This window comes from Mesocricetus auratus, unplaced genomic scaffold (genome assembly GCF_017639785.1).
Source record: "Mesocricetus auratus isolate SY011 unplaced genomic scaffold, BCM_Maur_2.0 Super-Scaffold_100022, whole genome shotgun sequence".
Taxonomy (NCBI): domain Eukaryota; kingdom Metazoa; phylum Chordata; class Mammalia; order Rodentia; family Cricetidae; genus Mesocricetus; species Mesocricetus auratus.
This window is the reverse complement of record NW_024429203.1, coordinates 36,455,138-36,476,367: the sequence shown is the minus strand read 5'-3', so window position 1 is coordinate 36,476,367 and position 21,230 is coordinate 36,455,138. Positions and strand designations below refer to the sequence as shown.

The 21,230-nt window shown below is 49.0% G+C and overlaps 1 protein-coding gene across 7 annotated transcripts in view; it reads left to right on the top strand.

The window, feature by feature from the left end:
• Nucleotides 1-21,230, top strand: part of Ccdc33 (coiled-coil domain containing 33) — a 98,016-nt gene that overhangs the window by 34,147 nt on the left and 42,639 nt on the right. For 6 of the 7 annotated variants that reach the window (XR_005870342.1, XR_005870341.1, XR_005870344.1 and 3 more), the window contains exons 4-10: nucleotides 1,476-1,609; nucleotides 6,683-6,792; nucleotides 7,873-7,980; nucleotides 10,986-11,077; nucleotides 12,068-12,188; nucleotides 18,919-19,048; nucleotides 19,624-19,757. Coding sequence is in view for 1 of the 7 variants with exons in the window: in XM_040730127.1 (XP_040586061.1) it covers nucleotides 1,476-1,609; nucleotides 6,683-6,792; nucleotides 7,873-7,980; nucleotides 10,986-11,077; nucleotides 12,068-12,188; nucleotides 18,919-19,048; nucleotides 19,624-19,757 (829 nt within the window). In the remaining 6 variants the exon portion in view is untranslated. The remainder of the gene's footprint in view (nucleotides 1-1,475; nucleotides 1,610-6,682; nucleotides 6,793-7,872; nucleotides 7,981-10,985; nucleotides 11,078-12,067; nucleotides 12,189-18,918; nucleotides 19,049-19,623; nucleotides 19,758-21,230) is intronic. The other variant, XR_005870345.1, reaches the window with a different exon arrangement.

Below are 21,230 nucleotides of genomic sequence, written 5' to 3'. Positions count from 1 at the left end.
TTCCTCCTCCACCCCCCACCTTCTCCCCTGAGCCTCCCTGCCCCCTTCTCCTCATCTCACTCACCTACCTAACTACCTCTTGGCTAGGCTGGGGGAGACTTAACTCTTTCTGGTCCTAAGGGAAAGCTCTGTCTAATTTCCACCATCTTTTCACTCTGACTTGTTCCTGCAAAACCCCTAGATCTTGAACAGAGGAGGGCAGACGATATGACCTGGAGGGAGAAGAGGGTTGTCAAGGGACAGTCATGGGTTCCGATCTCAGTCCTGTCCCTGGCATTTTCACACCCTTGGTTTTATATTTTCTATGCACATGGAGTTGCTTGAAAATCCCCAAGAGCCTGCAAGGATGGGGGAGGGGCAGGATTGTGACATGTGTAGGAGGCCCTGCTTTCCTTCCCGCATGTCCTTAGTGCTCCCACATTCCCATGGCTGTCTTGCTGTCTTCCCCTGCCTCTGTCAGAGGTGCAGAGCCCAGTGCAGGGCTGAGGTCTCTGCGGTGGGCTGATGGCAAAGCCTGGGAGCTCTCAAAAGTCTGGCTTTGCAGGTGCAGCTATTAAGAGAGAGAACGGAAGTACAGAATGGCAGGAAGAGCTCCCGTGGCACCCTTCAGTCAGCCATGGTCACAGAGATAAAACAAAGGGATGTCAGAGGGGGATGCACCAGACCTCCCCTGCTGGGTGTGTGGTGTAGCTCCCCTCCTACAGTTTGGGTCAGGGACTGCTCATCCATGATTGAGGCAGTTAGTGTAGCAGCAGCCATTTACAGCCTGAAAGTAACACAAGGATATTAACTCTTTCATTGAGCTGTCTGATGGCCCTGGCTCTCAGGGACAATCATCTCCCACACTTAGGGGCTCTGCTGAGCCAACAGAGAACCCAGGCACGTGCCTCACCAGCACAGCCTGCCCGAGAGCCTGTGTGCTCAAGAGCCGGAAGCTCTCTTCTGCCCTGTGCCCAGCATCCAGTGTCCACTCCAGGGTTCTGAACACAATGGGTAGGGAAATAGTACACCCCACTGAAAGGGTTCAGAACTGAGGCATCTGGGCCAGCCTGGGGCTCTGGGCCACACACTTAGAGAAATGAAAGCCAGGAGAGAGCAGCTTTAGATGGATGGCACAGTACCAACTGTTATCCAGAAGCATTCTGCCATTGAACAGACCTCCATAGAAGAGTGTCCAGATGGGCTCCCTGTATATAGGCACCTGCCAGGAAATCAGATAGGTATGACATCTGCCCGGCTTTCACTTTGAGCTTCTGCACCTAAGCAAAGGCCTCTGTAGTGGCGAGCAAGACAGGGTGATCACCAGACGGTACAGCCGAGGGGAGAAGCCTGGCATACATTGAGGCCAGGTTGGCATGAGTGTCTGTATGGGGAGAGTCACCCACTTTCTGTCCACTCTCCCCGCATAGTGGAGCCCAGGAAGGGATCACAGCAGGCAGAAAGCCCCCTCTAACTCAGCTGCCCCTCCTCTCCAGGAAAACCACATCAGAGAAAGCCACTACTCACAGCCCCAAAGCAATGACCTCTGTGACCTCAGAACCCACCAGAGCGCCCATCTGGGGGGACACAGTGAAAGTGGAGATCCAGGCAGAGGACTCAGGACGAGAAGGTGAGGCTGGGGGCTGAGGGCTCGCATGTGAGAGGTGCCGGGAACACAGCCCCACGGCCATGGGAGGCAAAAGCAGGCTCCTCCCAACACAGCTGGAGATCACCTGAGCAGCTCCCTGGGCTCCCATAAAAGCATTAAAAAAATCATAATCCCATCATGCCTCATCTCCCCAGCCTGCTGCAAAAATGAGTTGTTCCACATAAATGAATTTTCCAGACAATGTGAGCTTATCTTTTTTATGATGGTTGTTATTATTTTCATGGTTGTTATTACTGCCATGTCCCACTGAAATGGCATGTTATAGTCTTGTGGCATATCCCCACGCATCTATCATTATTAGAGTCACCAGCTCCTTAGCAGAAAACACTGAGGCTTAGGGAACTTAAATAATACAAGTCCTGGTAAGCACTGACAGACTAGGCATCTTATATCACTGGAGCTCCAGGTTCTAACTGAGATTGGGTTTGTTTGATAAATGCCCCTAGCTAGAATGGATCTTCATCCCTGGCTAATCCTCCCTTGTTCTTGGACCAGGTACCTGCATACACACTTGCAAGTGCACACTGTGTGTTTCTCACTGTGAGACCATCTAATGTCTACCCTCAAGTGAGAGGTTGGGCTGGACATACCGAAGTACTGACTGCTGATGCCGGAACTGCCTGGGAGCACTGGCACTGGGCAGCCTGGGAGCACTAGCAGCACAGAGCAGAGGTTCCCTGCCATGCCCCTGAACTCCGCTAGTCCAGAATCCTTACTTCTTTCAGGTGACTCTAGAAGAGAAAGCAAGCTTTACTGCCTTCCTTCTTCACCTCATAGAGCCAAAAGCTGACAATCAAGAGACTGTGGGAGGGAAAGAGGTAACACAGTGGACCCCACACATGGGGAGAAGGCTAGCTGTAGTCAGGCAAGACTTTAAAGGAAGAAGTGGAGCTGTGGGGATGGTTTGAGAAGATACGGAAGAGAAGAAAAAAAAACTACCCTTGGGATTTCTCATAGATGCACGTGTGTCTGTACACCCACACCTTTGTGAAGGCCTGCATCTTGGCTCATGTGTTTATGTGAATGCCATTGCATAGTATTGTTGTCTGTGGTGTATTCCCTCCACCCCCATCATCGCCATGCTCGCCCCCCTCTCTGTGTGTGTGTGTGTGTGTGTGTGTGTGTGTGTGTGTGTGTGTGTGTGTAGGAAGTTAGCGATGGTAGGTGGACCCTGCCCCTCTGCCATGCACAAATGGGATGAAATGAGGAAATGCGTAATGAGGTCAGTAGTCTTGGGTCTTTTGTGTAGCTGGAGGCAGGACTAATTGCAGGAGGGACAGGAGGGTAAAGAGGCCACATGAATCAGAGAATATTGGCAGGCACCTCTTTACAGATTGAAGTCACTTGTTGGAACCTAGTTAGAACTGGTTGCTGTGGTGATATCTACAGAGCGGGTAGGGAATTGGGGGCCAGGCCAAGAGGCAAGAGGATTGGAAGGAGGTAGCTTGAGGACATGTTAATGAAAAGCAAAAGGGTCAAGGCCAAAGTGGGCGGGTAGCCAAGATGGCTTGTTGGTCACACAAAAGGAGTGGTGGGAAGCAGAAGAACTCAGTGCCCAAACGGGAAGCTGATGAAACGTGTTTGACACAAGAAGATAAGATTATGGCTATCCATTGCCCCAGTTACTGCTCGGGCCTAGACTCCTACAAAAACAGGGTGTCCCAAGATAGGTAGATGCAGGGTCTCATAAAATCCAGATCAGTTTGGGGGGCACAGAGTCCATGGGGGTAGCTATGTGTTTACAGCTTCCTCTGCTACTGTCGTTGGATCTTGGCTGTGAGTCCTGGCATCCCCCTGTAGAATCTTCTCAGGTCTGCTCAGGGATGGGTGATATGTGGAGAGCTACAGATGGTTAACAAGGGAAAACTGGTAAGAGCCTGGACGGGGCGTATGGGGTCCTCATTCATAAGTCCTTCCTCGGAAATCTTTAGGAATTGAATACGATTTATTTCTTTTCTGTTTGGTTGTTTAAAGTATTAATGCTATACAGAAGCCTAGAGTGGCTCAATGACTTCCTAGGGGCCAGAAAGAAAATTAGCATCTTGGTAGGAGAATCCAGACCTGCTGTCTTTAAATTCTGGTGGTATTATACTTTCTTCTGATCAATTGCAAGACTGTCCAGTGCCTCCTCCTTTCTGGGTACTGATCCCTGTAGCCCACTCTTGGCAAGGGGCTTCCCCTCTCTGTGTGTTCAGGGTAGCTGTAAGGAACCTGAGAACAAAATAACAACGTCCTACCCTCTAGTCGCCCTACTGCAGGTGGGAGGGGTACACAGGGCTAGGGCAGCAGCTGTCTGGGAAAGGGTACCCCTCAAGCATAATCCTTGTCCTCCCTTGTCCTCTCTTAGCTTCTCCTTCTCTAGGCTTCATCTTGCCTCCCCCCATCCCTTTATCCTTCTCCTCTTTCCCCATCTCTTCCTCCTCAAAAAAGAATCACAGATGTCCAAGAATGGGGAAAAAATGCATCGAGTCACCAAATCCAACCTCTTTGCCACCCATTTCCTAGCTGTGTAATGTTGATCCAGTTTCATGCCCCCTCTGAGTGTCACTGATCATATTTTAGAGAGAAGGGTGATGAAGCTTGCTGTAAGAATTCATAGGAATAGTAGCTGGATACTTGTTATTGCCATGCCTGGAACTCAGCAGGTGCTAGTGAGTGGGCACCCTGATCATTTCCAGGATGCTGGCTTTATCCTTAAAGTTTATCCTGATTTTAAGAGACAATGTGGTCTTTAGGAAGTGTTTACTAAATGGTGTGTTGATCTTCATTCTAATTTCTTTGGAGAAGAGACTGGAAAAATGTCTCAGTGTTTAAAAGCACTTGCTGCTATTGCGGAGGACCTGGATTCGGTTCCCAGCAGCCACATGGCAGCTCACATCCATCCATAACTCCATGACTTAGCTACAGTTTCTATTGCAACTATCATAGAGGAAAACATTTAATTGGGGTAGCTTATAATTCAGAGGTTTAGTTCATTATTATCATGGTGACACATGGTGGCATGCAGGCAGATATGGTGCTGAAGGAGCTGAGTTCTACATCTTGATTTTAAAGCAACAGGCAATGAACTGAGACACTGGGCATAGCTTGACCATATTAGACTCAAAGCCTACTTCCACAGTGACACACTTCCTCCAACAAGGCCATACCTACTCCAACGAAGCCAAACCTCCTAAGAGTGCCACTCCCTATGAGCTTATGGAGGCAATTACGTTCAAACTACCACACCACATTCCAGTTCCAGGGACTCTGACTCCCTCTTCTGGCCTTTGCAGGCACAGGGCTCTCACATGGAGTACATGCATACATGTAGGCAAACACTCGTTCACAGAAAATGAAAATAAATAAAATTTAAGTTGGAGAAGACTTTTTAAATTATCTTTATTTTCTGAGTATGGGTGTTTTGTCTGCCAGATGTCTGTACATCACATACATGCAGTGTCTATGGAGGCCAGAAGGGAGTGTCAGACCTGGAACTGGACTTACCAGTGTTGTGAGCTGCCATGTGGGTGCTGGAAATGGAACCCAGGTCCTCTGGAGAGCTGCTAGTACTCTTAAAGCTGAGCCGTCTCTCCAGACCCCACGGGGTAGACTTTTTTAAAGATTTGTTTATTTATTACATATACAGTGTTCTGCCTACATGCCAGAAGAGGGCGCCAGACTGAATTGTAGATGGTTGCAAGCCACCATGTGATTGCTGGGAATTGAACTCAGGACATCTGGAAGAGCAGTCAGTGCTCTTAACCTCTGAGATATCTCTCCAGCCCTGGAGTAGACTTTTATAGGTTCTTATATTGAAAGCTTTCTTGAGTAGATTGTTTTTCTTTACTGATCCTCTGTTTCCCTACCTAAAGCACATGGGACACACTCCTTCCCATCCACGTGAAGAGGCAGTGGGAGTGTGTATGACCAAGAGAAGGGGTCTTATTCCTGCATGTGGCACTATTACTACTTGCCTATAACACTGTGCTCACATGTCTATTGCCTTATGGTACTGGTCTTGGTCCTACGTGTCCATTCTGGGGCTCAGAGCTTCTTCACATTTGGAGGTTCTAACAGCACGTGACATGGAGCCTTTCCCTGGATAGAATGCCTGGGGGTTTATATGCACATGTGTGTTCTCTACATGTACATGTGCTGTGTAACTTTTCCGAGGGTAAACAAATGTATTTACCCCAGGTGGTGTACCATAAAAAACTAATAATTCCTCTCAAGTCTAGCTTGATTGACCAAAAAGTTTACTTAGGTTACTTCAAGGAAGGAGTTACTATATTAATTTCCTTCCCCCCCATTGCTGTGATAAAGCACTGACCAATAACAACTTGGGGGAAGAAACGGTCTATTTGACTTACAGGTTATAGTCCATCATCAGGGGAAACCAAGGCAGTAACTCAAGACAGTAACTTCGAGAAAAAAATCAATAGAAGAACTCTGCTTACTGGCTTACTCACTTCTTTTCTTAAACAGACCACAGCCATCTGCCTAAGGATGGCACTGCCCACAGTGGCCTGGGCCCCCCCTACATCAATTAGCAATTAAGAAAATGCCCCCAAAGACCTGCCTACAATTCAATCTGATGGAGGCAGTTCTACTGGTGGTCCTTCTTCCCACATGACCCCAGTTTGTGCCAACTTACAAACTTACAGTTCCAGGAGCATGGTGACTCAAAGGCAGGGTGACATCACTGAAGAACTCACCCTCAGCTTGGGTGGCATCCGTGCGTGGATAGTTTGGCATAGCTTTCGGGCAACTCCACCAGAGTCTCTTTTTACTAGTAATTGCTGACTGCTGTTATCATCTTAGGGAGGGACTTGTGAATCTTGTAGCTTTCCGAGCCTTTTCATTTCATGGTTTTCCTGAGCGTTATGAGCCTCCCTCCTCCCTCCAGAAGGGAATGTTTAAAGCTATGAAAATGGCTACGCAAGGAAAGACATGCATTCCTCCATGTGTTCCATCGTCTGTCTCAGCAATGTCCCTTGCCTCTCACTGTCTCCCGTCACTGGGAAAGCTCTTTCCCACCCCCACTCTCTCCAGATGTCATCCTCAAGGTGATGGACAACAATAAGAAAAAGGAGCTGGTGTCCTATGAAGTCCCCATTAAATACCTGCGTGTCTTCCACCCGTACCACTTTGAGTTTATAAAGGTAAGCCCAAGCGAGCACTGGGCTCTGAGCCTAACCTCTGGCTGGGTAAGAGAGATCTGATGGGAAGTGCTTTGATGTTCCCAAATGTTCTCTGAGAATAGAGTTGAGGGTAAACCGAGGTCATGCTCCTCCCAAGCCGGAGATACGGAGTATAAATTTGGTAGGCAAAATATTCTCCAGAAAGAACCCTGTTGGGGACATCTGAATACCAACCTGGAGTAGAAACTCCTGCTTCTCAACCTTGGACTAGACTCCTTGGTGCTGATTGGTGAAGGTGAAGATTTACTTTCATTGCTCACTTATTTATTAAGCACCTACGGAGTGTGGTCCTGGGCCACAGAGGAGCAGAGCGTCACTTTGCTCTCCTCCAACACGCACTCCAGACCCTTTCCTTTCAAAGGAAAGGACCATGTGAGATAAGATTGTCTGGGATCCTGTTCTAGGTCTGCCACTTACTAGTTATGTCCGTAGGAGTTCACTTTACCCCGGACCTCCATTGCTCCACGGCAAAGGCAAGACAAGCACCTCTGGATAGGCTCCAGGGTGGTGATGGGTAGAGTGCTGTACATGGGAAGAACTCAGCACATGTAGTTCCCATCCCGACTCCTTCCCCCAGGCCTTGGCACTCACTTTCCTGCCAAGCAACTCTTCAACTATAGTGCCAGAGATCATTATCTTCCCTGGGCTGCAGGACTACAGAAGGGGCACCAGGGCAGGCAGGAAAGCAAAGACCCCAAGAGACCCTGGAGGAAGCCCTAGACCTGTCTTGTGGGGCACCTGCAAGGCCCTAGCTCTCTGTCCACTTACACCCCAGGCCTCCTTATCACATCCTCACCAAGAGAGCAGGCAGGAAGTAGTCCCTGTGAGGGCAATGAAATATTCAAGCAGAAAAGGGGAGATTTATTGGCTGATCTTCTTGGAAGGGCTCCCAGGGACTATGAGCTTTAATTACAGCTCGAGTCCCAGTGGTGCAATGATAAGCAAGTGTCCACACTGGCTGGATTTATGACCAGGCTCTGCCCCTTAGACATTCTCCTTCCTATGTATCTTCTGTCTTCATCCTGTCTTCACCCCGTGCAGTCTGAGAAAGCTGATGAAGCCACTGCCAAGACCCGCCTATATGCCACCATGGTTCGGAAGGGCAGCTTGCTACCCCGTTACATTGGCTGTGACCATACAGCTCTGGAGGTACCAGCACTGGGGGACTGTGGGGACTGTGGGGACAGGTGGAGCCCTTGATCGCCTCTGAATGGTCAGAGAGTATGGAGCAGAGGTGTCTAGGGAAGAAATCAAAAAGGGCAAAGCAATGAGACCTTTCTAAATTAGCCATAGTGGGACTAACGAGATGACTCAGTGGGTAAAGTATTTGCTAAGCAAACCTGATGACCTAAATTCAATCCCTGAAATACACATAGAAAACTGACTCCACAAGGTTGTGCTGTGGCCTGCACACACACATAAACATACGCATGTGTGCACATGCACACACACACACATGTGAATGCACGCACACATGCATGCCAACACCATGGCCCAAGCATACCTCCCACACACCTAGGGCCTGAGACTCCCAGACAAAACCTGTCATCTCCCTGGCCCTTCCTAAAGTTTGGCTGGTCTACTGCTTGAGCATTTACAACCTCATTCATTCGTTCTCCCGACAGCTACTTATACACCCTCACCCACTGGGCAGATCAAGCATGAGCCATACCATGATCTTTCACCTTTCAGCCCAAGGACAGCTTCAGGAGGTAAAATTGATGCTTGAAGCAGACATGGCCCAGGCACCCAGGCCCTGAGCTGTTCCCTAGGCCACATATTCATACACACAAATGTCTGTGTGATCCATAGAGCTCTGCCATAGCCTTCTCCTACCCCAGAGACCCAATCTGGAGCACCATGAGCCTGGCAGGGCAATAACTGATCTCTAGCCCCAAGAGACCCAAGTGAGTCTGATAAGAGTCCAGAGATCCTGAACATCTCTGCCTCCCCACAGCCACCCACTGGGTGTCAGCAGGTATCTGTTCCCTCTCTTCTGCCTGGCCCCTTTCTAGGACAAACAGTGATTCCAATATACGGAACAAGGAAGAGTAAAGTCAAGACAGCTTCGCTGTCCACAAGCTTCATCCAGGGAAGGGGGTCACAGCCCCAGGACAGTGGACCTGCCCCACCCCTGCCTCTGTCTTCTGGCTTGTCTAATAGAGTCTGAGCTCTCCTGCCCCCCAGCAGTCCCCCTGCCCACCTGCCCGCTCCCCATTACAGCACAGACCTTCTTCCAGAATGTGTCACAGTATATCCACAGAAGCACCTGTCACAGGAGACGCAGTGGGAGAAGAAATTGCTTCAGCTACTCACCAGGCTGCCACGAGCAGTTGTACTGCTACAGCTGTCTCATTCACAGCTGGCCAGAGTCAGCACACTCCAGGTGTAAATTACCCATCCCCTACAGACACACTTAGACCATTACCTTCAACCCTCATACCTGTTGGAGTTCTTGTGAGCAATAGGGTGTGACAGCTCATCACTGACATCAGAGGCTCACTGGGGGCCCCACTGAGAGCCAAAAGGCACTAAGCATGGTTTAAGTGTTTACCAGCTCACACCTGTGTGGAGTTAGCCAGCAGCAGCCCAGCAGACATGGGTGCAGACAGAAGGACCTCAGGGGATGAAGTGATGGAGGTACCCAGAGCAAGCCCCACCCCTAGGCTGCTTTTCCCACTGGAGAGCAGAGCCAGAAGACCCGAACTCTGGATGCACAGGTTGGAAAAGTGAGGCCTAAGGAGGAGCTGGGTCTGGTCAAGGTTTCCCAGCTTGGGCAGACCCAGCAAGGGAATGACCCCTCAGCTGTGTTCAGGGCCCATGCCCTCCCTCCCTTTTTTCCTTAGGACCCAACCAATTTTTGAGGCTAGTTCAACTCCACCCTTCCTAAGGCCACCATGTCTCTCCCACTGTGTCCCCAGGAATCTCTGTCCTTCCATCCTTCTTAATACTCAGTAGCACAAGCACACCTCTCCTGCCATCATTCTCTCTCTCCCTCTTTAATGTCACAAACACTGTTGACTCTCGCTGTGTGACAGGTTCTGTGTTAAAAAATGGGAATACAACAGTGAATGGGATGCATGTGTCTGCCCAGGCCAGTCATATCAGATAGAGAGCAAACAGGAACCAAGAAGCTCCAATTCTGGTGGTTGCTACAGAGGAAGAATGCAGAGGCCAAGAGAACAGGCTTCTTTAGTTATTAGAAATAATGTGGGCCAGGAATGGTGCCACAGAACCTAGAGGAGGAGAAGCAGCTATTGGGATAAATTGGCAAAGGATGAGGGTATGGAGGCCCAAGGAGAGGAATTGGTGTGTGCAAAAGCAGAAACAACAATGTGTTAGGAGAGAAAAAGACTTCAGCAAGAAGAGGGGCCTGGGGAGCTGGCAGGAAAGGTGGGCAGAGGAGCAGACAGGAAAACACCTGTGGGCTTTGGCACCATAGCAACACTGTGGAAGGTGGGCTGCCCGGGCAATGCTGACACCGAGGGATAGCCTTCTCATCCACCCTTTGCCAGGAAAAGCCCTGCGGTGAACAGGCACCAGGGTTGACGAACGTCAAATCAAACAGTGCCTGGTATGACCCCTGACGTTGGATTGGGAGACTCAACACAGCTGGAGAAACCAGTCCTGGGTTCAGTGTCCCCAGTTTACAAAGTGTCCTCTTGTCTCACTGTCTAATCAGAGAACCCCCTCTTATAACCCAGGAGGATCCACGACCATAGTTTTGCCCCAGTAATTGTCTGGACCTCTTCCCAGGCCTGAACCCCTGCTTGTACACCTTGTCCCTTGAGGCAGCTGAATTCCAGGAGTGCCCCTAGGAAACCAGGGGCACTTGCCAAGTCAGATCCAGAGGGTGACATCCTGAAGTAGAGAAACCTTAAGCAAAGCAAGAAGCAAGGGAAGCAGGGGCAGGGAGGAGCAGGTCCCAGGAATGGGTAGTAGCATGATGGTCATGTGATAATGGCAGGCGTAGGGATGGGATCATGTGATCATAGCAGGCATAGGGATGGGATCATGTGATCATAGCAGGTGTAGGGATGGGTCATGTGATCATAGCAGGTGTAGGAATGGGCCATGTGATCATAGCAGGTGTAGGAATGGGAGAGATGTCAGGGGTAGAATGGGCGCCTTCAACTGCTTCTTCCCTTCTCCAGGTCTTTCTTAGGGGAGTCAATGAGCCCCTGGTCAACAGTCCCAACCCCATGGTGGTGATTGCTCGGGTGGTTCCCAGCTATACTGCATTTAAGTAAGTGGGTGCAGGTTAGGCGGGAGGGGAGGGCAGAGGGCTGGGATGTGGGAAAGGTCCCTTCCCCAAAGTTCCTTCTAAACTCCCCCAGCACACCCCATGACCTCAGGCTCTAGTGAGCTTCCCATAGCAGAAGACCCTGATCCCCTGCAAAGAGAAATTTCTGAGCAGGTAGGGCTGAAGAGCAGGAACTAATTGGTATTAAGGAGCCCAAGAGAGGACCCCCTTCCCTGCCCAGGGGCATCTCTGACCCCCAAAACAATCCTCCTATCCCAAGCTCACCACCCCAGTCTAAGGGTCCCCAAAGAAGATGGTCTAAAGCCATCTTGGAACATTAGTCCTGCCTGAGTGTGTCCCCCAATTCCCAGTCCTCTTTTAGAGTCAGTCCTTGGGAAAGAATTCAGGATAGTTTGGCCACTGAAAGTCAAAGAGAGGGATGTTCTTCAGGCAACGTGTGCACTCTGTGACAGCATCCCTCCCGGAGTTGGCTGTCTGCCTGTCACTGTCCAAGCTGACCTTCTGGCTCTGAGGAGTTTTTATACCCTAAAAGCCCCACTTTCATGTTGGAGGCGTGATCACTAGTGTCCTGCTGCAGTGACAATACACCATGGGCCCAAACTGCAAGTATGTGTGCATGTCCCCGCACAGGATCTTCACCCCTTAAGCATAAGCCAGGAGGAATTCTGATAAAGATTTTCTAATACGAAGTGGGGAAGGCAAGGCCCATTTTAAAGATGGTAACGCTGACTTGCTCTGATACAGTCAAGGTCACTTCAAGTCACTGCTAAGGGATCCTGAGAGCCATGGCTGTCACCTCCAGACCAAGTTAAGCCTTCCCAAGGCCTGAGCGGGAGATCACCAGTGTGTTTGTTACAAGGTCCTGGCTTAAAAACACTCCCTTTCACCTCAACCCAGAGTCCAAGTGTGAGCCCCAGATGCCACGCTGGCCACAGGTCAGAGAGGCCAACTCCTGTCTCCTTGCCTCTCCAGGGCCAGCCAGGCCAGGCAGGACCCTGCCTCTGTGGGGCTGCCCCTCACCCAGATTTCCTTCCCTATCTCATCACCAATGAACTTTGATGTGCCTCGGGTCAGCCAGAACGGGTGTCCTCAGGTAGGTCCCTTCCAATAATGGCCCCTCACTGGAGTATACTAGTAACAGACACATTCATTCATCATGACATCAGCCGGCAGCTCAGCTGACTACTGAAGAGCACTTTGTACATCTCACTGCTGCCCAGGATCCTCTCCTGCGTGCTACACAGAACCTGCCCTCAGGACTCCCAGAGATACTAAATATCCACCCAGATCATGTCTAATCTAGTAACAATCAGCTGGGACTATCAGAGCTGCGACAAGAAGAGGAGAGGAGACACAAAGAACAAATAGTATGGATTCCACTTGTCATGGAGCATCTCAAACCAACAGTCATAGGGACAAGAAATGCAATCGTGTTATCAAGGGCTGGGGAGATGAGAGAGCAGGGGACTACTGATTTGTGGGTGTGAAACACTTAGGATGATGTGTGGGCATGCATGCGCACACGTGTGTGTGTGTGTGTGTGAGTGTGTGTGTGTGTAACAGGTCAATGTCCAATGTTTTCCATTTTATTGTTTTCATATCTTTAAATTTTGGGAGGGATGAGGTGTGTGTTCACATGCCACAGAACAAGTATAGAAGTAAAGAAATCAACCTATAGGACCCTGCTCTCTCTTTCCACCATATGGGTCCCAAGGATTGAACTCGGGTTATCAGTCTTGGCAGCGAGCACCTTTCCCCATTGAACTATCTTGCCAGCCCTGACTCACATTTTATCTGGAGCTCACTGACTCAGCTAGATTGGCTGGCCTGCAAGTCCCAGGGACCCTCCTGTCTGCATCTCCATGCTGGGATTCCAGGTGCTGGGGTCAGAACTCAGATCTTTAGCAAGATCTTTACATAATTTGACCATTTTCTCAGCATCCATAATATATTTTAACCAGAGAAATGGAATTTTTATGTCTGGATGGTTAGGGAAGGCAAGTCTTGACCCTTCTTCACCTTGTTTTTGAGACAAGGTTTCCTTATATGCTCTCCATCTGCCTGCCTTGTCCTCCCATCCCTGGTAAAATAGGCATGTGCCACTATGCCAACTTAGTCATCACTTTTTAAGTTTTTTCCTTTTTAATTCATTATTATTGTGTATATATGTATCATATAGGCATGGGGCAACCATACCACAGCACACATGCAGCACACCAGCACATGTATATATATATGCATATATATAATTAAAAAGAAAAAACTAAAAAACATTGACTAAGTGCCTTGACAGCTAGTCTCTTTAGCACTGAACAGTTTTGCCAGACCATTGGTCTTGTTGTTTTGATATGGTCTTCTTGTTTTGATATGAAAGGGTTTGTCTAGAGCAGTGATTTATATCATACTATATATAGTATAACCCAAGATGTAGTGCTGGTTGGGAATGGGCAGGAAGGCATATGTTTAAATATACTGGAGAAAGAGTGCACAGGTCATGACTGAGCTCAGAAAATGGCCAGATTGACCTCCTACAGTCTGCATGCCACTGGGAGCTTGCTCTACACGATGGAGGAGGCTTGGAAGACAGTGTGTTCCTAGAAGTCCCTCCAGTCGTCTGCCCACTAAAATTAGAACAAGACACTCTGTTGGAGGCCCAGCTTTCATTTAGAGGCAGACATTTAAAGAAGGCTCAGACACAGACAGATGTAATGGTAGACAGAGAAGGATGGGATAAAGGGGATTCATGGGGACAGCTTCAAAACCAAACCAATCCTCAGTCTGATTTCCCCAGAGCCATCTCACACATGGCCCTGCATTTGCACAGAAAATTATGAACCAATCAGCAGCTGTCCCAGGGGGCAGGAAGTACTGCCTGCTTTAATGAGGGAGCCTCTCCAGGCCTGACCACTGCCTAGCTCCACATGAATGCACTCCTCAAGACAGACTTCCCAGTGCTTCTCCCACATGTGGGACTCAAGAGCCCAGCAGTAACAAGACCCTTGCAAAGGTTACCCAGTATGGTGGCAACTGGATGAGGGTTGAAGCTGCATGTAGCCTGTGCAGAGATGCCCAGAAGCCAGCAGAGAAAACAATAGAGGAACAGGCCGGGAAGTAAAGGGGATCTGGTCAGGAACCCTGAGCCTAGAGAGCGCACAGTCCCCTATCCTGCCCCTTCTGAGTTCCATCTCTCATCTTTGCAGTTGGTGGAGTGGGGACTGAACCAGATAATTTCTAAGTCTGGTCCTCTTTGGCATCTTGGAGCACTGTGAGTTTCCCATAAACCCCTGGGCAGGGGCTGCTAGTCTCAACAGACCTAGGTTGGAGTCCAGCTCTGTAGCTTGCTAGCTGTGTGACCTTCAACAGACCTATTGACTTCACCCTGACTAAGCTGTTAGAGTGAAAAGGCTAACCCAGGCTAAGAGTCCCTTCTTCCTCTTCAGAGCTTCACACCCTGTATACCTAACTACTCTACCTGTGATGAACCCCACAGAAAACCCAGCTCAGATGTACCTGTCTACTGCCATGCGTCACAGGTAGTCTTGGCAGTAGATGCTGCAAGGTGGTCGCCCGTAAGGACATGATCTCTAGCACCTAGTAATGACCATCTGGGCAACCAACTGCTCCTGGGAGCAAAGTGTCCCAGGTTTCTAGACAAGGCTAGTGAAGAGCTAGGTTTTTGCTTTTGTTGTTGTTGTTGTTGTGTTTTGTTTGTTTTTTCGAGGCAGGGCTTCTCTGTATTGTTTTGGAGGCTGTCCTGGAACTTGCTCTGTAGACTAGGCTAGTCTTGAACTCACAGAGATCCGCCTGCCTCTGCCTCCGGAGAGCTGGGATTAAAGGTGTGCACCACCAGTGCCCTGCAAGAGCTAGAGCTAGGTTTTTATGAGAAACTGGTAACTAACCCTTCCCACTAAGTGCCTAACTAACCTTCCTTCTGGTTTCATTGGCTAGAATCAGGTCACAAGCCCTTCCTTGAGCCAATTACTGAGGAGGGTGTGGTTCTGACTTGCTGATAGCTTAAACCAGCAGGTGTGAAGAAAGGAGCCACCTGGATAAGAGGGCTCTACCTTTTGGCTGTGAGCCAAGGACAGAATGTACCAGGTCACCCACAGTCTATTCCACTCCTCCCCCAGCCTGGTGAGGATGGCAAAGCCCAGGCTCTGATCGGTCAAGGGATAGATCAAACATGTCTGGTTGGACATAGGCTTGCATGCTGGACCCACCTGCTTGCTCCTGTAGCTCTCACAACCTGCAGAGTTGGGGCAGAGCTCCCAAGGATAAAACAACTGGAGGGAAAGAGCCATTTGTGCCCATCATCTCTTTCCATCCCAGCCTCACAGCCAGTCTTCCCAAGCTCTGGTCTTTTCCACCACCCTGGACTCACTCTGGTACTGGCTGCCTTTCTTGCCTGAGCCATTGCAGCCCCCTTCCTGTTGCAGCCTTGCTCATTTGTTCTCTGAGAAGCAAGTAAGGTGTGCCCTGCCCCAAACCACCGGCCTCCCTTGGACCCTTCATCCCTCTCGCACACAGGACCAAGCCAATAGCTATGCGCTGTTCATCCAGACACAGAGCTCATCACTCCAGTTCTCACCCAGCCTCGGGGAGGACTCACCCACTGTTCTTTTCATCCATCCCGTCTCACCTCCAACCTTGACCTTAAGCCTCAGATCTTCCCTGCCCTAGATAAGAGGCGTGGCATTCTCTTCACATATCCTAATTGCTACCCCAATAACTTGCTCAGGCTCTGCATGATGGCAGGGGTGGGTGTTTATCCAAATGCATGTATATACTCTATACTCTTGGAAGCTCCAGGAAGGGGCAGAATATGTCTCTAGCTCTCCCATAGTCTCTGCAATACCCTACAAGTGTCTGTTGTGGTGTCCCAGGCAACACCTGCTAAGTTAAGTCAACCTGAACTTTTGCCTACTAGAAAAATATCCATTGGCTCCTTCAACCTTGCAAAAGCCTTTCAAAATGTGAAGCACAAGGCATTTGACAAAAGAAAGGAAGAAAGAGAGAAAGAAGAAAAAGAGAAAGAAAAGGAAAACAGAAAAAGGAAAAAAAACCCCACAGGTCCCAGAAAGGGGAAGGAACCCACTGTGATCCAAACAATAAGCTTAGAGTGGTCCCCGGGCCCAGAGCCAAGGGTCCTAGCTTGCTGAAAGCCTCAGCTAGCACCAGCCTCCCAGCAAGACTCCACTGTGCCTGGGCAGAACCAACAGCAGTGGATGAGGGTGAGTGTGAGAGTGAGTCGAGAGGAAATAGGAGGAGGAGGAGAAAGGGCCAAGGACCCATGGAATGAAGGCTCTGTCCCCAGGGAAGGCAGGTCTGCCTCAGTGGCAGAGGGTTAATGGCTTTTCTGAGGATCACAGCTGAGGGTTAATCATATTCCTTAATTCCAAAGCCCACCATAGCCTTTCCCATTAGCATCTTCAGGCCATGTCTACCCTACACCCACCCCCTCACCCCTGCACAGCATACAGATCAGCCTCTAAGGCTTTCATCTTTACAGGACTGATAATAGATTGTTATTTAACTTTGAGTCTCATGCACGCTCATTTTTTTATGACAGAGGGAGAGAGAGAGATACAGAGATAGAGACAGAGACAAAGAGGAAAGGAGAGAGAGAATATGTATGATTCACCCTCTCAAATTCTAGGTATGAAGGGCTTTTCCCTGGGGGACTTACTCTGGGAACCCATTCAAGGAAAGGGCTGTCCCTCATTGGGCAGGCAGCTACTTACCACCTCTTGCCATATAGACTCCATTTAGATCTGTTAATAAGTCCCACAGCAGACAGCTAGCATCCATTAAATAACCCTTTCCCAGGATAGAGGCAACAAATGAGGCAGCAGGAAACCAAGTCACAACCCCTCCTCCCTGAGGGCCACGTGTCCTGGCAGCTGGCCCAGGCAATGTGGATAACCTCCTCTGATACCCAGGATATGGGAGGGTCGTGGTGTGGGGACCAATCCTGAGTGATCCATACCAAGGTCCACAGAACTGACACCTGGCTTCTTGGTCCTGGACTGCTGGACAGGTGGCTGTCCCTGAGCTTCTACCCTGACATTTTAGGGATGTGCCTATGACTCCAGCCACTATCCTAGTGTTCATTTGCCCCTGTGTTGACCACAGACTAGCTCCTTGGGGACAGGGAAAGATTCAGCCAAGCCTTGGGCAAGACTCCTGAGGACCAGAGCAAGCTCATTTGCGGGGCATCAGTAACTCCTTGAGTGTTTGTGCTGACCTTTCCCTGTGACTGCTAATCCCCTCAGTAGGACCACTGCCACTGTGGCTGACAGTCCCTGAAGCAGAGGCAAGGCAGCCCATGCTGAGACCATGCAGGGCTTCATGCTGAGAGTTATAGGCCTCTTCCCCACCTTCCTATCTATGTGGATTCTGGGATTTTCCATGAGTGCGCCCACCCCCTTCCAGCATCCTTCACATGTGCTGAGATGTGAGTCACCTCCATGCCCTGTTGCTTGTGTTCACTCTCCCACCTAGAAGCCCCTCCCTCCTCTTTCACCTTGTCACATCTCCCTTCAGAACTTCCCCCGTCCAGCTTCCTTTGAGGTTTTTGGACCACCCAGAGTCTCCCTTATTTGGACATTAGTCAATGCTCTCACATTTCATCTTCCAAGCCATGCCCATGAGTTTGCCCCATCTGCTGCTTGATAGTGCCTTCAAGTCACATGAGTCCCTAAGGGTTGCAGCCTGATAAACCCAGGTTCTGGAACCTGAAGATGTATGTGGTCTTCTGAACAGGACTGGAGTAACTTGAATGGAATAGAAAGAGACTGTGAATGTTGGTACAATACTTGGAAAACAGTACACACACCTAGCAAGTACCCTAGAGCATGAAAATCCTTTCACTGAATAATACCTTAGATATTTGTACTAAGAAAATAGTCTGGGATACAGAGGGATGTGGCAAGGAGGAACATCCAAGTGTTGTCACAGAAAAAAAACATCAGAAAATGAGAGAGCAAAATGACTCAGAGAGTTAAGGTTTGCTGCCACACCTGACAATCCTAGTTTGATTATCCAAAACCACATGGTGGAAGAAAATAACTGATTCAAGCGAGTTGCTCTTCAACCTCTGCATACATGCTGTATTGTGCATGTTCTTACACACACACACACATTAAAAACTTAAAGATATAAAAGGAAAAATCAGGACAGTTGGACATGACAATGCATCTTCTAGGGTAGGTGGGCTCTGTTTTGATTTTTAAGAGGGTCTTATGTAACCCAGGCTAGCCTCAAACTTGCTGTATAGCTGAGGTGTCTTCCAACTCTTTACATAGCCCAAGTTGTCCTTGAACTGCTGATTCTCCTGCCTCCACCTCTCAAGTGCTAGGATTATAGGTCTATGCCACCAAACATAGAATATCTTGAAGTTACTAAGGTCACTTGTAGTGAGAGTTTCTTGAGACTCTGTGTATGCTCATGTTTTGATTGCAAACGGAAAAGGTCAGAGTGGTAATTAAACATATACAATATGCACTGAAAAATGGGAACATGGTGGTATTGAATGACTGTCTTTTTTTTTTCTAATACAGGATTTCTCTGTGTCACTCTGTAGACCAGGCTGACCTCAAACTCAGAAAACCACCTGCCTCTGCCTCTCAAGTGCTGGGATTAAAGGTGTGCACCACCACAACCCAACTTGAATGGTTGTCTTAATGTAAGAATATAGGAATTTTCCCTTCCTTTTATTTACTACTTTTTATAACTGGGACAAACATTTGTGGCATGTAAGGGATACATGTACAACCAAATCTGGAAGAAAGTGTGACCCCACACCTGCTCCCACGTTCTTCCAGCTGTCCAGGCCTGGAGGACCCCCCGAGCAGCCCTTATGGAACCAGTCCTTCCTCTTCCAAAGCAGAGATGGAGCCACCAGTTTCTCAGGGGACACAGCCCTAGTACTGGAGTATTATCCTTCTGCCTCAAGTAAGTGCCCAGTGTCCCATCAGGGAAGAATTCATCAGGATGGTCCTATTAAGGTTTGGGCCACGTGTCTCTGCTTTCTATGAGGACTGCCTAAGGGTCTCCAGGAGACCGGAAGCCCAAAGTATAGGCAGAAGACGAGAAGAAGGTCCATTTTAAGTCCATGTCCATAGGCCAGCTGCAGAGCACAGGCCAGGAAATGTGGACCTGTCCCTGCCTGGACACCATAAGTATCTGTCAGTGAGAAGAGAGTGTACTGGAGAATGGCAGAAGAAACTGCTGATCCCAAGTCCCAATCCCGTAGTCTAAATTCACACACACACACACACACACCAGAGGACAGAGGCAGGGTGATCCAGAAAAATACCTATGGATATAAAACCCACTTAGAGCTCACTCTGATCTAATAAATCTATAAAGAAACAAAGAGGCTGAGTGTGTGTCTAGGGGAAACAGGAGGCAGGGAACCAGGGGCATCAGGAGCCTAGAGAGCAACATGTCTAACACCAAGGACAGAACCCAGGGAATACCCTAAAACTCATCTTGACAGGAGACTCAGTTGGTCCTTCCTCCCACAGTGAAAAGCAGTGAACCATGGGCCCTCAAGAAGCCCCTAGGTGTCTCCGTGCTGCCACTAAAGTCTCGTCTATACCACAAGATGTTGACAGGAAAAGGCTTGAAGGGGCTGTATGTGGAACGGCTCCCCATCACTGTAAGTCCCTACCATTTGTTGGTCCCCCACATGGTCCCACCCCACTCCTGATCCATGGAGGGAATCTGATTTCTTGGAGGGGGATCAAGTCAGGGTTTCTCTATTAACTCTGGCTACTCTGGAACTTGCTCTGTAGACCAAGCCGGTCTTGAACTCATATATTCCTGCCTCTGCCTCCTGAGTGCTGGGATTAAAGATGTGTACCATCACCACCCAACTGAACGTGGCTTCTTAACAACCTCTGTCAGGGCACCCACCAGGGAAGCCTGCAGGTGTGAGGAGCACAGGTCTTAACTGTGGAGCTTGAGAGACAAGCCAGGGTCAGCCCCTGGAAAGCAAACCTGAGGCCCCAGGAAGTAACAGCAGGAGCTCAGGCTTTCCCAGAGCTGGGCCCAGGACTTTTCTTACCCCATCTTCCTACAGGATCTGGGACAGATGACAACTTCTATAAACCTCATTTCTCCTCTCTATCCACACATCCAGGACACAATAAACAGAGGGTTATACTCGGGCTCTGGGGGCAGATTGATTGAGCTCAAATTCTGGGTTTACCACTTGCCAGGTTACATGTGACCGTATTCCTTTCTGTGGGAAAACTACTTAGTATTCGTGCCTCAGTTTCCTTGTCTATGACATATACACTCATGCACACACACATATTCACATGCATGCACACACATATTCACACACATGTTCACACATTCACACACATGTTCATACATTTACACACATGTATACACATTCACACACATATGCACACACACTCATACACAGAAAGGAGAGCTTGGTCACAGAGCTGCTATGGAATTTGGTCAGGAAATATATAAGGCACATAAATAGATTCTCAATAATGTCAGGTCTGGTGATGCCTGTAAACCCTGGCTACTCCAGAAGCTATGGCAGAAGAATGGAAACTTTGAGGCTTATCTGAGCTACAGAATGAGTTTGAGAAAAGTGTGGGGACCTTGTCTCAAAATAAAAAGTAAAAAAACAAATGTTTAAAGAACAAGACTTGGGATGTAGTTTTGGTGAAAGAGGGCTTGCCTAGTATGCAAGCTTGCAAGAGGCAAGAGGTTCAATCCCCTGGAAAAAATAATTTTATCATTACTGTCTTTATCGTCATGTTTAATACTTTTTGAGACAGGGTCTCAGGTATCCTAGGCTGGCCTCAGACTCACTATGTAGCCAGTGATGACTTTGAGCTCTTGATCCTCCTGCCTCTGCTTACCAAGTGCTGGGACTACAGGCATGTACCACCACACCCAGCATCGTTGTCTATTTCTGTGCCACCATCTAAATACTTCTGACGTAACAGCAAGCAGGAACTTCTGCTTTGCCAGAAGACGCGTGTGGAGGTGCCAGTCGGGTGCTGAATGGAGTGAGCAGGGCCATGCAGAGGTGCTGGAACATAGGCAAAAGGCCAGCTCTGGCATCCCTCCCACACATCCCTCCTTCTCAGGGAAGCCAGAAACA